Source organism: Gymnoscopelus microlampas, assembly GCF_963454915.1.
Source record: "Gymnoscopelus microlampas genome assembly, chromosome: 7".
NCBI classification, from domain to species: Eukaryota; Metazoa; Chordata; class Actinopteri; order Myctophiformes; family Myctophidae; genus Gymnoscopelus; species Gymnoscopelus microlampas.
Window position 1 is genome coordinate 47,648,791 of NC_139944.1, and position 13,133 is coordinate 47,661,923.

General features: G+C 42.0%; 1 protein-coding gene across 1 annotated transcript in view; it reads left to right on the forward strand.

The window, feature by feature from the left end:
- rad18 (RAD18 E3 ubiquitin protein ligase) overlaps positions 1 to 13,133 on the forward strand; it is a gene marked incomplete at its 3' end in the record, with an annotated part of 93,597 nt that overhangs the window by 19,409 nt on the left and 61,055 nt on the right. Inside the window, exons 5-6 of the mRNA XM_084063446.1 lie at positions 9,345 to 9,808; positions 11,407 to 11,506. Of these exons, the coding sequence (XP_083919572.1) occupies positions 9,345 to 9,808; positions 11,407 to 11,506 (564 nt within the window). The remainder of the gene's footprint in view (positions 1 to 9,344; positions 9,809 to 11,406; positions 11,507 to 13,133) is intronic.

Below are 13,133 nucleotides of genomic sequence, written 5' to 3' on the forward strand. Positions count from 1 at the left end.
CTTTTACTTTTACTACACCTCAGAGGAAAATATTGTACTTTAACTCCACTACAATTATTTGAAAACTTTAGTTACTAGTTACTTTGCAATATAATTATATGATATAATATTATAAAACATACATGAACCACTTCAGCCCTATTTTATACATAGTCTATTTGAAAATAGCAGATCTACAAGCTCACAATGCGTCGCATCGTGACGCGTTGTGAGCTTGTAGATCTGCTATTTTCAAACATTTTACCTTTTACTTTTGATACTTTACGTATATTTTGATGCCAATACTTTTGTACTTCTACCCAAGTAACATTTTGAATTGCGGACTTTTACTTGGAGTACTTCTACATTGCCGTATTGATACTTTTACTTACCTACTTTACTTACCACTGCCTCTAGTGAGTTTTTAAAAGTTAGAACTTGCTGTTAGAACTGCAGACATATCGATTCTAAATATTTTAAGTGGTTTCAATACTCATCATTTCCCGTCCTGGCGATACCACTTCCTATGATAAAAGTCAAGAAAACAACCTGTGTTTTTCTTGCACTCTAGCCTTTTGTTTATTTGAACCCATTGAGACCTGGAACTGTGTCATTTTTAGATTTGAGCTAAAAAGCATTATTTTACACTTTGGGCTATTCAAAAATAGCAGATATACAAGCTCATAGCGCGGCACCGAGTGCCGCGCTACAAGCTTGTAGATCTGCTATATTTGAAAAATAGTGAAAATGTGTGCAAATCTTTGAATATATATATTTTTAAAGAGAACATTTTTAACTCAAATCTTTGCTTCTGGGGGTCCCTGGAACAAAATATTTTGATGGGGGTCCACGGCCAAATACATATAATTTTGGGGGTCCTTGACATGAAAAAGTTTGAGCACCACCGATATAGAAACATACGTTTTTCAGAAAACTGTTGAGATTTAGGAGACATGTAGAACCGGCTTCAGGTCTCAATGGGTTAAAAGCCAAGCTGCACAAAATGAAGGTGAAACTTCACTAGAGTTCATAGAATAAAAAGGTGCCTTTCCCCCTTTCCACTTGTCTCAAAGTATTATAATATTAAACATTTCGTGACGACTTTCTAGCCAACAGCATTTGCTAGCTACTTCGGTCAGGTCAGTGCATCGAATTTGGCCCATACGTTGGACGAGTAGTAGTAGTAGTAGTAGTAGTAGTGCTGCTTTGGCGCCTGTGGGGTGGGGGACCCCGTGGATGGGCTGGGGACCACCTGCTTGTGTGTCGGGCAGAGAGCTGGCCCTTTGCCATTGCCTCCTCGAAAGTACGCCTGTGTTCAAAGACTTCATTTTTGTGTGTTTTTGGTCTCCCCCACCTCTCTTCTGTTCCAACAAATACCCGACTTCGAGCATGCAGGCTTTCATAGGCTATCTGTGTTTTTTATGTAAATTGGTCTGAAAACAGTCCGTCAGATTTGTTCCCCCTGCCTACGTCACGTCAGGGAGAAAGTGCTTTATAAGCCAGAGAGAAGTTAGTTGGAATGAGTATATCTGAGGCTTGATTTAGGCTCAAACCTTTTGAAAAACGTTTGAGGGACATAAACAATATGATATTAAATATTATTATTATTTTTTAAATTCATGGTGTAGACCCTTTAACAACTCACATTAAACCCGTTATGGTGCCATATGCTGTTCATACCCCTGAAAGCACAAACCCAGCACAGTCATTTTAGTCAGATTTGGGGCGGTCATAGCTGAATGGTTAGTGAGCCCGCCTAGGGAGCCAGAGGCCCTGGTTGCCCCAGGTTTGATTCCAGGCCAGGACAACATATGTGTCGATGAAATGAAATTTGTCCCTGAGCAAGACTCTTAACCCCTAATTGCTCACAGGTTCTCATTGGAAACAAGACCGCAAGGACTTTCATGAACGACCTGTTAAAAGGAATTATCCTTATCCTTATTATGGTTTTAATTTGTTTTAGTAAACAGTCTAACAAGCATGTGATGATTATGCTTATTCTACATCGGCTATAACAAACATATTTTTATTTATTCAATAATTTTCTATAGTTTGTTTATAGTTAACGCTCTCATCAGTCTTCCAAATTCCTTAGCCACCCTCTAAATATGTGTTGTTTTTGACTGCTATTATTTGATGTAATTGCATGTATGCACTCTGCACATTATATTCATTTTAGTCAGATCATGTTCTTTTTTTTAGGCTTAGCTCTGACTCCATCTCATCGTTAACGGGAAGCCTTTCATGTCCTCTCTGTGAGTGCAGCGTGGCAAATTGGCAATGCAAAGGAGATACAAAAACATTTAACAATACTGCCCCTTCTTGATGATAGAAATGGCTCTCCAGAATTCCCTTCTCCATTATGCAAATGTCTAGCCTGAAAATTCAGGCAAAGAAGTGAACAACTTCATTATTCACCCTTTTGCTCTTTTCTCAGATCTATTTAACCCATTGAGACCTGAAGCCGATTCTACATGTCTCCTAAATCTCAACAGTATTCTGAAAAACGTATGTTTCTATATCAGTGGTGTTCAATCTTTTTCATGTCAAGGACCCCCAAAATTATATGTATTTAGCCGCGGACCCCCATCAAAATATTTTGTTCCAGGGACCCCCCAGAAGCAAAGATTTGAGTTAAAAATGTTCGCTTTAAAAATATATATATATTCAAAGATTTGCACACATTTTCACGATTTCTCAAAAATAGCAGATCTACAAGCTCGTAGCGCGGCACTCGGTGCCGCGCTATGAGCTTGTAGATCTGCTATTTTTGAATAGCCCAAAGTGTAAAATAATGCTTTTAAGCTCAAATCTAAAAATGACACAGATCCAGGTCTTAATGGGTTAATGCAAAAAGCAAGAGGATTCTCAAAAGAACAAAGTATATATTAACTTAAGCATTATGAAAGGGCTATAAAAAGTCACGGAACGGCCTGTACCCGGCCCGCACATTCAACATTATGACAACAGTCTGGCCTTAAATGTCTCAGGCTTTTATTCCGTCTGAATTAGGCTACTGTGGTTCTTGGCCCTAGATTGCTTTTTGTACATTGCATTTATTTTTAGTCTTTTGTCATCTAGTAGTGGTGGAGGATGAATTTATATTTTTCTTTGAATCTTCATAGACTGGGCCCAAAAGCCATTCATATTCCTCAGTGGCTTACTTGACAGCAACATCCTATTAGGGTGGCTCTGGCTCAGGAGGTAGAGCAGGTCTGCGGTTCGAATCCTGGCTCCTCCTGTCCACATGTCGTAGTGTCCTTGGGCAAGACACTGAATCCTACATTGCCTCCAATGAGTCGGTGGGCGCTAGCTTGCCACCATTGATGTGTGAATGTGGGAAAAGTTGAGGACGCTGGTGTTGACTGTTCGCCACTTCACCTGCCAATGTATGTATGTATGAATGAATGAACCATTGTAAAGCGCTTTGAGCACTTGGAAACGCGCTATAAAAATGCAATTCATTATTATTAGTATTGGTAGTACAATTCCACATGTACTGAAGGGATCTGGCTTTGCCTCAATTGCCTGTGGACGTCCAGGTGGGTAATGCCCTTGTAACATCTTATTTTAGGGCTCTATTGTCCATCTGCTGTTGAAGCCATTGGGAGATTTAGGTTTTTCTGTGCCCAAAATGCCCCAGTCAACTCCATGTTCCTCACAGAACATTGGCAGAGTTGGTCTACACCAGAGGTCTTCAACAGGGGGTCCGGGACCCCTAGGGGGTCCTCATAGTTACTACAGGGGGTCCGCCAAATCTTTGTGTGATTTTTACAGTAACCACTTCAACCAAGCATCCCTATTCTGAGGAGAACTTTAGCCAAAAATAGCAGATCTACAAGCTCACAACGCCCCCCCTCCCTTAGTATAGGGGGGGGGGAAGAGTAGGCTAAGTACAGAGTGAAAGGTCAGGTTTACTAAGTATTGTTTAAGTACATGGTTAAATGTCTGGAAATACACATTATCATGAATCCAACATGATAGTGCTGTGAAACAAGTCTATGAAGCTGCCTATGAAATCTATGAAAACATAAATATTCTATACAATATATAATGGGGGTCCCTGCTTTATCTCGCTCTCAGCCATGGGGTCCTTGGCCTGAAAACGTTGAAGACCCCTGGTCTACACATTGATGAGGAAAGCCAACAGTGGCGAATGGCGACGATGGCAAATTGACGTGGCCTGACTTGGACAGGTATAGCTGAGGAGTTGTACGCAGCACTATTTAAAACCCGAACATCATGTTGAGGACAATTCTTTTGATTTGGGTTCTGTTTGTCCTCCTGTCTGATTGTTTTTACACAATCCAATCATGATGTGTTTCACATGGATAACCCCTGATATGTCTAATCAATTTAGACTGCAGTCTCATTACTGATGCCATGAAAACAGTTTGAATTAGCTCGACACCATCTACTGTGGTGGAGATGGAATACAAGATTAGCTTCTCCAGGCAAGCCATAGGCCTGTCACAATTATTACATAACTAGAGTTTCGGGGGGCTACGCCCCCCTCAACCCCAGCCGCGCACGGGGCCCAGCGTGGCCGCGTGTATATTGGGGGACCCAAATCGCCGGAGTAAAACTGTGGAAAAGTTTTTTTGAAAAAGGAAAAAATTAGAAGAAATAAATGTTTTTATGTTTCAGGGGGTCCACAGGGGGTCCGCGGCCCCCCTGCTGGTCCACTGACCCCCTGTGGAGTGTTGGGACGCGCGGGGACACCCCTGGAACATTGCGGACCCCTACGGTGGTTTTTTTTTTGTCATGAAGGTGGTTGCTTGTTTCTGGCGCTTGTTTTTAGAGAACCTGGCATGCCTGGCAACCCGACTGACATCACTGACGTATCCTTGGTATTTGTACTTCCGGGTTGCATAATGATGACATCACTGTCGAGTCGTTTGGTGTCATGAACCTAGAACGGTTTGTTTACCACATTAGCCTGGGCAACGTGCTGTGCTGTGGCCGTCGCTGTTTGTTTGTGTGTTTGGGATGAACATGGCACGTGAAGGACGGACATATTGTGATCGAGACATGAGTGAAGTGAAAGTAACGGCCTGGGTGGAACAAAGGAGGTACGTAAGAAGGGGGGGGGGGGTTGAAGCAAAGGAGCTGCATGTGTGGTGTTGTGGAGGAGATGGGCAGAGTGCAATGGCGGCCGCTCGTGTTGTTTCGGCGAAACCCGTCGGCGTGCGGTGTCGGTGGTGTGCACGGTAAACGGTACGAAAGTGATTCACCTTCCGTTTTGTCCGACATTTGGTGAGTAGAATTAATTATGTTGCGCGGTGGAAAAGGTGTAGTGAGCAATGAGATGTCCCCTACGCGACGCGTAAATTCAGCGCGGCCGCCGTGGCGAGTCAGTTGGCGACATGTGGTCTGGCGGTGCGTTGTTTATTCGATAACAGAGCTGTGGGGTGTCCTCACCGAGGGTGCGGAAGTCGGTCGCCATTTATATAGTTAGATAGTCTAATCACAATTATTTGAGAATTAAGAATTAAGAAATATTTTTGCATAATCGTCAAAATCGTTTCCATGTTGAAAAATACATTTCTAAATATAAAAAAAGCAGTAATAGCAGATCTACAAGCATACAACGCTTCACTTCGTGATGATTAAATATGTCGGTAATTTATTTGTATATTCATATCGGCCCTGTGCAATATTTGATTATGAAGCCTAAAAACCAAACAAAAATGTAAAGCTGTATTCGTATGTTCCAATGTTCAATGCCAAACACACAATTAAATCGTTAATCGCAGTTATTTGTGTGACAATTAATCGTTAATTTGTAATCGTCACAGCCAGGCAAGCTGTGACTGTGTTGACAAAGACCAGTCTTCATTTTAAATGTAATCTATCTATACATTACAGAAATCTGTCCTTCGCGTAATTCGAGAACCGTTTTGACTTCAAACTTTTCCGTGTGTTCTGCCGAGGACCCAAGGAAGTGCGTTGCCCGGTGTGAAGTTGGTTGGATCGGCGGTTCTCCAAAGTACTATATCACTAAGTCCGCAAATCCCCATATTATGGTCGGATCCTCATATATGGGCATAAAATATATGGGTAGTTAACTTTCCACTTTCCAGAAATGAAGGTTTTATTCATTATGTTCCAAAGCTCAATGCCAAAAAAGACTAGGAACGCATCTGTGTCACTTTTTGATTTGAGCTAAAAAGCATTATTTTACACTTTGGGCTATTCAAAAATAGCAGATATACAAGCTCATAGCGCGGCACCGAGTGCCGCTATGAGCGTGTAGATCTGCTATTTTTGAAAAATCGTGAAAATGTGTGCAAATCTTTGAATATATATTGTTTTAAAGCGAACCTGTTTAACTCGAATCTTTATTTTTGGGGGTCCCTGGAACAACATATTTTGAGATGGGGGTCCGCGGCCAAATACATATCATCTTGGGGGTCCTTGACGTGATTTTTTTTTAGCACCACTGATATAGAAACATACGTTTTTTTGGAATACTGTTGGAATTTAGAAGACATTTGTAGAATCGGCTTCACGTCTTAATGGGTTAAATCGTTAATCACAAAAATGTGTGCTGCGTTGTTTCTAGTCCCTAGTTGTTTCTTTGTCCCTAGTTATGTATTCTCTTGCGCACCTTTGGCTCTGTAGGTCTGTGAGGCTTGTTTTTCAGTTAGTAAAGGGAAATGTCTCAGAGGACTAATAGGTTTTGTTTTATGTAACAACAAAATGAACTGCAACACACATGCCCTTTCCCCTCTCTCTGTATTGCCACTCTGCATTATTTCAGGAGGGGGATCCATGCAGGTATGTGTGTGTGTGCAGATCTGTTCTAATGGGGAGGATGAGGACAAATAAAAAGTTTTCAATATGGAAAGCGGAGCATTGCACACCTCATTGATTCCGTTTTATGGCCCAGTAATGGCCCCATGCTGCAATTTGTTTGCTTTCCACCATCTCCAAGATTGTGGCCAACTGCTCTATTCTCTCTCGCTTAGCAGTTAAGTGCAAGATAATTGAACATGTGTAGTTTACGTCAAAGAGCTCATATTACTGTCGGCAGCATTTATTGCCAGATTCCCTCCTCTGGTCCAGAATATATATATATATATATATATATATATATATATATATATATATACACAGTGGCGTGCACAGACATTTTGAGGGGCAGGTGCTCAAGTAAATTATACTTTTTTTTGTTTACTTGGTCTGCTATTTTTGGCTAAAGTTCTCCTCATAAAAGGGTTTGCTAGGTTTCGAGTGGTTATGGTAAAAAGAAAAATCATATCACATAAAGATTTGGCGGACCCCCTGTAGTAACTCTGAGGACCCCCTAGGGGTCCCGGACCCCCTGTTGAAGACCCCTGCTGTAACCTGAAAAAAACCCCACTATTTATATTTTTCAAAAGGGCACTTCTGGTCAAGAGGGCAAAGGGCAGGCGCTCTAGCACCACCTAGAGTCTATCTGTGCACGTCCCTGTATATATATATATATATATATATATATATATAAGGGTGGCGTGTGCATGTGATACATCGTACACATACAGTACGTGTATTATAAATACATTTGTGTCATGTGGCTTTTAACCCATTAAGACCTGGAACGCATCTGTGTTTTCTTTTTATTTGAGCTAAAAAGCATAATTTCACACTTTTTGGCTATTAAAAAATAGCAGATCTACAAGCTCATAGTGCCGTCCTACGAGTTTGTATATCTGCTATATATTTTTTTTAATTGTGAAAATGTGATCAATTCTTTGAATATATATTATTTTAAAGCGAACATGCTTCTGGGTTGTACCTGGAACAACACATTTTGCGATGGGGGTCCGCGGCCAAAATACATGTCATTTTGGGGTCCTTGACGTGGAAAAAGTTTGAGCACCACTGATATAGAAACATATGTTTTTCAGAATACTGTCGGGATTTAGAAGACTTTTGTAGAATCGGCTTCAGGTCTTAACACATTCCATGCCAGAGTTTAACCCTTTAAGACCTGGAACTGTGTCATTTTTAGATTTGAGCTAAAAAGCATTATTTTACACTTTGGGCTATTCAAAAATAGCAGATCTACAAGCTCATAGCGCGGCACCGAGTGCCGCGCTACGAGCTTGTAGATCTGCTATTTTTGAAAAATCGTGAAAATGTGTGCAAATCTTCTGAATATATATATTTTTAAAGCGAACATTTTTAACTCAAATCTTTGCTTGTGGGGGGTCCCTGGAACAACATATTTTGATGGGGGTCCGCGGCTAAATACATATAATTTTGGGGGTCCTTGACATGAAAAAGTTTGAGAACCATTGATATAGAAACATACGTTTTTCAGAATACTGTTGAGATTCAGGAGACATGTAGAATCGGCTTCAGGTCTCAATGGGTTAATATCATAATGTACTCACCACTGCCAGCGATTATTATTATTATTTTTTCACCTCGCCACAGACCTCGCTAAATACCTTATGATCGCGTGTTCAACTGTTTGTAGACACACAGGGTAGTTGTGTGAGTGGCCCAGAGAAGAACTTTTCAATCGGCGACATTCCATTTTGCAGTGGTAGCAGTTTCTAAAACCCGTTTCAAACAGCGTTCAGCGCGGAGAAAAACAACACCGAGATAATGGCGATTTAGTGGAAGCTTTAGAGCGGCGGCAGATGGGAACGAAAATCTTCGATTGACGCGTCATTTCCGTATCCGGGTGTGCTACAATGAAATGTGTCACTGCGAGAGAGTGCTACCATAAAATGTGTCACTGCGAGAGAGTGCTACCATAAAATGTGTCACTGCGAGAGAGTGCTACAATAAAATGTGTCACTGCGAGAGAGTGCTACCATAAAATGTGTCACTGCGAGAGAGTGCTACAATGAAATGTGTCACTGCGAGAGAGTGCTACCATAAAATGTGTCACTGCGAGAGAGTGCTACAATGAAATGTGTCACTGCGAGAGAGTGCTACCATAAAATGTGTCACTGCGAGAGAGTGCTACCATAAAATGTGTCACTGCGAGAGAGAGAGAAAAAAAAAGACCACTTCACGTAGGCTACGCGATTGGCACGCTGCGGCTTTATTTAGGTTCGCGTAGATCTACGCGATTGGCATGCAATGTGTAAATAATGGGTAAAATTAGGCTATTTGTATATTTTTTCCACTACAGTATGTGAAGAGTGAATCTGTGTGAGTGAAAGGCAGATAATACTCAGTGAATGGGTGCCAGCTGGGTACATTTCAGCTTTGAAAATGGATATGGAAGATTCTTTTTGTCTGGAATCTCTGCGCCCCACACACACACACACACACACACACACACACACACACACACACACACACACACACACACGCACACACACTCTAACAAATGATTTTCCTGTTTTATCTTCATCTTCCAGGCAGCAGTTGTCAAAAGCCAGTTCTCACACCCCGCCGCTGTCCCCCGACACCCCGGCATCGGCCGTCAAATGCAGAACCCCCAGTCAGAGGGACCACCAGGCCCCCAAGAAGGACGGTTCCATTCGGAGTCACTTCTTCTACAAGGGGCCCAAAACCCCTAATAACACTGCAAACATACAGCAGGCTTCTTCTCCTCCTGCTGCTCCCCGTGTTCAGCAAGGCAGAAAGAAACCTCACACCCACATCCCAGGTAATGGTGGTGACCTACATGAACCGACCGCTCCACTTACTCTCACCGCGGAGGAGCCAGTGCTGGAGGCAGAGGAGGAGGCCGTATGCCAACCTCTAAACCTGATCTCCGTTAAGCTGGAGAAGGTGGACGACCCCATCTCAGCCCCACAACCATCCCAGGCTGAGAGTGAGACACTCTCTCCATCAGAGGACAAGAAGCCGGTGATGAAAGGTGAATGTGTGCTACCAAGACAGGAGGGCGACATCTGCCCACATTCTACCCATTAAGACCTGAAGCCGATTCTACAAATGGCTTCTTCTAAATCCTAACAGTTTTTTGAAAAAAACGTATGCTACTATATCAGTGGTGCTCAAACTTTTTCATGTCAAGGACCCCCAAAATATATATGTATTTGATCGCAGACCCCATCTCAAAATAAGTTGTTCCAGGGACCCCCAGAAGCAAAGATTTAAGTTAAAAATGATCGCTTTAAAAATATATATATTCAAAGATTTGCACACATTTTCACGATTTTCTACAAGCTCATAGCACGGCACCGAGTGCCGCGCTATGAGCTTGTATATCTGCTATTTTTGAATAGCCAAAGTGTAAAATAATGCTTTTTAGCTCAAATCAAAAAGTGACACTGATGTGTTCCAGGTCTTAAAGGGAAAAAAAGCTAGAATGAATAAATGAAACATTTGTTTATGTTACATATTAAACTGCAATTTATTGGCAGAGGGAGGCAGAGGGAGAGTAGCGCCCAGGATTACAGCTTAGGCAATTGGCACTGGGTGAAAAATCGTGGGATAAAACTCTTCACAACAGAAAGGCCGGTCAGGTGGGCTGCCCACAGTGATTAGGCTAGGGGATCTTATCCACCACTGTGCGTCCAGTTTGGTAGAGCATGATCTATTCTGTACAAATGGCAATTGGCCATGTTCGGGGTCAGGGAAGTCGGGCGGAGAGGGTCATCTTTATTCGCTGCATGTGCCAAAAATGACTACCGGTAAATTGGGGGAGAACAAGTGGTAAAGAAAAATTGGCTACATGTACAACAAAATGATAATGATCTCAATGGAAGAGTAGTGTGACCACCTCAAACCACTGCAGATGTGCTGGTTGTGCTGCATTAACATATTCATACAGATTTCATTAAAATAATGTTTTATTCATTCAAATCAGTCCTGGATTATTTGACATTTTAACCCATTAAGACCGGGAACGCATCTGGGTGTGTCATTTTTAGATTTCTTTAGCTCTAATGTGAGAACATCTTTGAATATCTATATTTTTAAAGCAAACATTTTTAACTCAAATCTTTGCTTCTGGGGGTCCCTGGAACAAAACATTTTGAGATGGGGTCTGCCGGCCAAATGCATATCTCAAAAGGTTTTCTAAATCCACCACTGATGTTGCTATATCAGTGGTGCTCCAACCTATTTCATGTCAAGTACCCCCCCCCCCCCCCCCAAAATGATATGTATTTGGCCGCGGACCCCCATCACAAAATATGTTCAAATGTTCGCTTTAAGACATACATAGTAAAAGATTTGCACACATTTTCACGATTAAAAAAAAAAAAAAAAATCTACAAGCTCATGAGCTTGTATATCTGCTATTTTTGAATAGCCAAAAGAAATCTAAAATGACACAGATGCGTTCCCAGTCTTAAAGGGTTAATAAGTGCTGTTGAGTGGTGGGCGGGGGGGGGGGGGGGGGTGAGCGCTGAGTGAGGGGATGCACAGCACCAGTGCTGATTTAGAACATTTTTACACAAGAGCTCTAATTTATTATATTTATCTCCTTTCCTTTTTTTCTCCTTCCAGTGGAGTGCCCTGTGTGTTCTGTAAGCATCTCTTCAACCTTCATCAACAAGCACTTGGACACTTGCCTGACCAGCGGACTGAAGAAGGAGGGCTTAAGGAGGTATTGAAAAGGAAGCACTTAAACTTAGTTAGGCATTAGCAGACACTAATGTAAGATCAGAGTTGGTGGCATGAACCCTAGTCAACAAACCACAGGGTAAATGGGTCAAAGCAATTAAGAGTGCAAAGGAAATAATTTAGTGCTACAAGAAAGTGGGTCTACCACTGTCAAAACACTGTTTCCCAAACAGTGGCTTGGGAGTCTGGCCTGAAGGCTTGTCTGGGCGTTTCTAGCCCCGTTCACCGAATGAGAGAGCCTATCAGCGTCGTCGCTCATCGTTCTGTGATTGACAGCGACAGTTGGCCAATCAGGTGGCGAGTTCGAGTGAGCCGAATGGGACCGAGTGCAGCCTACAAAAATGGGAACGAGCCGCCATTGTTTTCTGTGGGCAGTTAAACTTTTTTACTTCGGTTTTAAAACGCGCTCAAACTTATTTTTGAGGCACGGAATTTACTTTTAAGATATCGTTTGGATAGAATTTAGTTGTTTAACTTCATATATGTGGTCAATTAATCATGACAGAGCCTATTTAAAAATAAAAATCTAGAGAACCGGCAGGGGCGGGCAGTGACACGCATGTATCCGAAAAAGGCAACCTATTTTGGGCATGGCCGTCTCAAAAGTCCCGTTGCGTCACATTAGTCTGGAAGAGTTAAAAATGCACTGGCTGAAGTGGGACACTGCTGATTGGCTGAAGGGGTTGTCAGTCAACGGTATTACTCCCGCCCAACTCCAGCCCCACAGCCAATATTGCAGAATGGGCGATCATGCCAGACTCACTCCTGAAATAAATTACAAATGAGCTTTCCGGAGGGAGGGTTTACCAGGCTAGGTTGGGACGTCCCGACCAATTTTTATGGGTCGCGAGTAAATATCCCCTTTTTTTTCTTTTCCTACATTAAAAACATTATATTTCAAAACAGTTTAAAAAAAGTTTAATCAAAAAGTCACAACTTTTCATCATTTAAAAACAATTTGAACATTTTTCAAATGTATTTAATGAAGAAAAAAAAAAAAAAAAAAAGAAGTATTGAAAATAGCATATCACCAAGCCTGCGACGCCGGTCACGTTGTGAGCTTGTAGATCTGCTATTTTCAAATGGTCCGAAATACAATATACGGCTGAAGTGGTAGTGTGTTTTGCGATTAATAATCAAAGTCTGCAAAGTAACTAGTAAATAAAGTTTTCAAATAATTGTAGTGGAGTAAAAGTACAATATTTGCCTCTGAGATGTAGTGAAGTAAAAGTATGACATTTGGAAATGCTACAGTATGTAAAAAATACCTCAATTATACTTATGTACAGTACTTAGTTACTTTACACCTCTGGGGAGTGAGTATGCAGTCCCTGACTACGGTGTGAAGGTCATTCCACATATTGGAGCCTGGAGGGAGAAGAGTTTAGGTGACTTTGGGGTGATGGCCAGGGTTAGGCCTTGCGTGGCCAGACTACAGATTAGTCTGGAACCAGGCTAGGCCGGGGTGTCGTATGGAAGAGGGGTGGAACATGTTGTGAAGGTGAGAGGATGCCATGGACATTGATTGCATTTTTAAGGTCCTCACCAGTGTTTTGAATTGGATGCGGGTACTGGGTAGCAACCAACATACGCCAGTGACAGGAATGCAG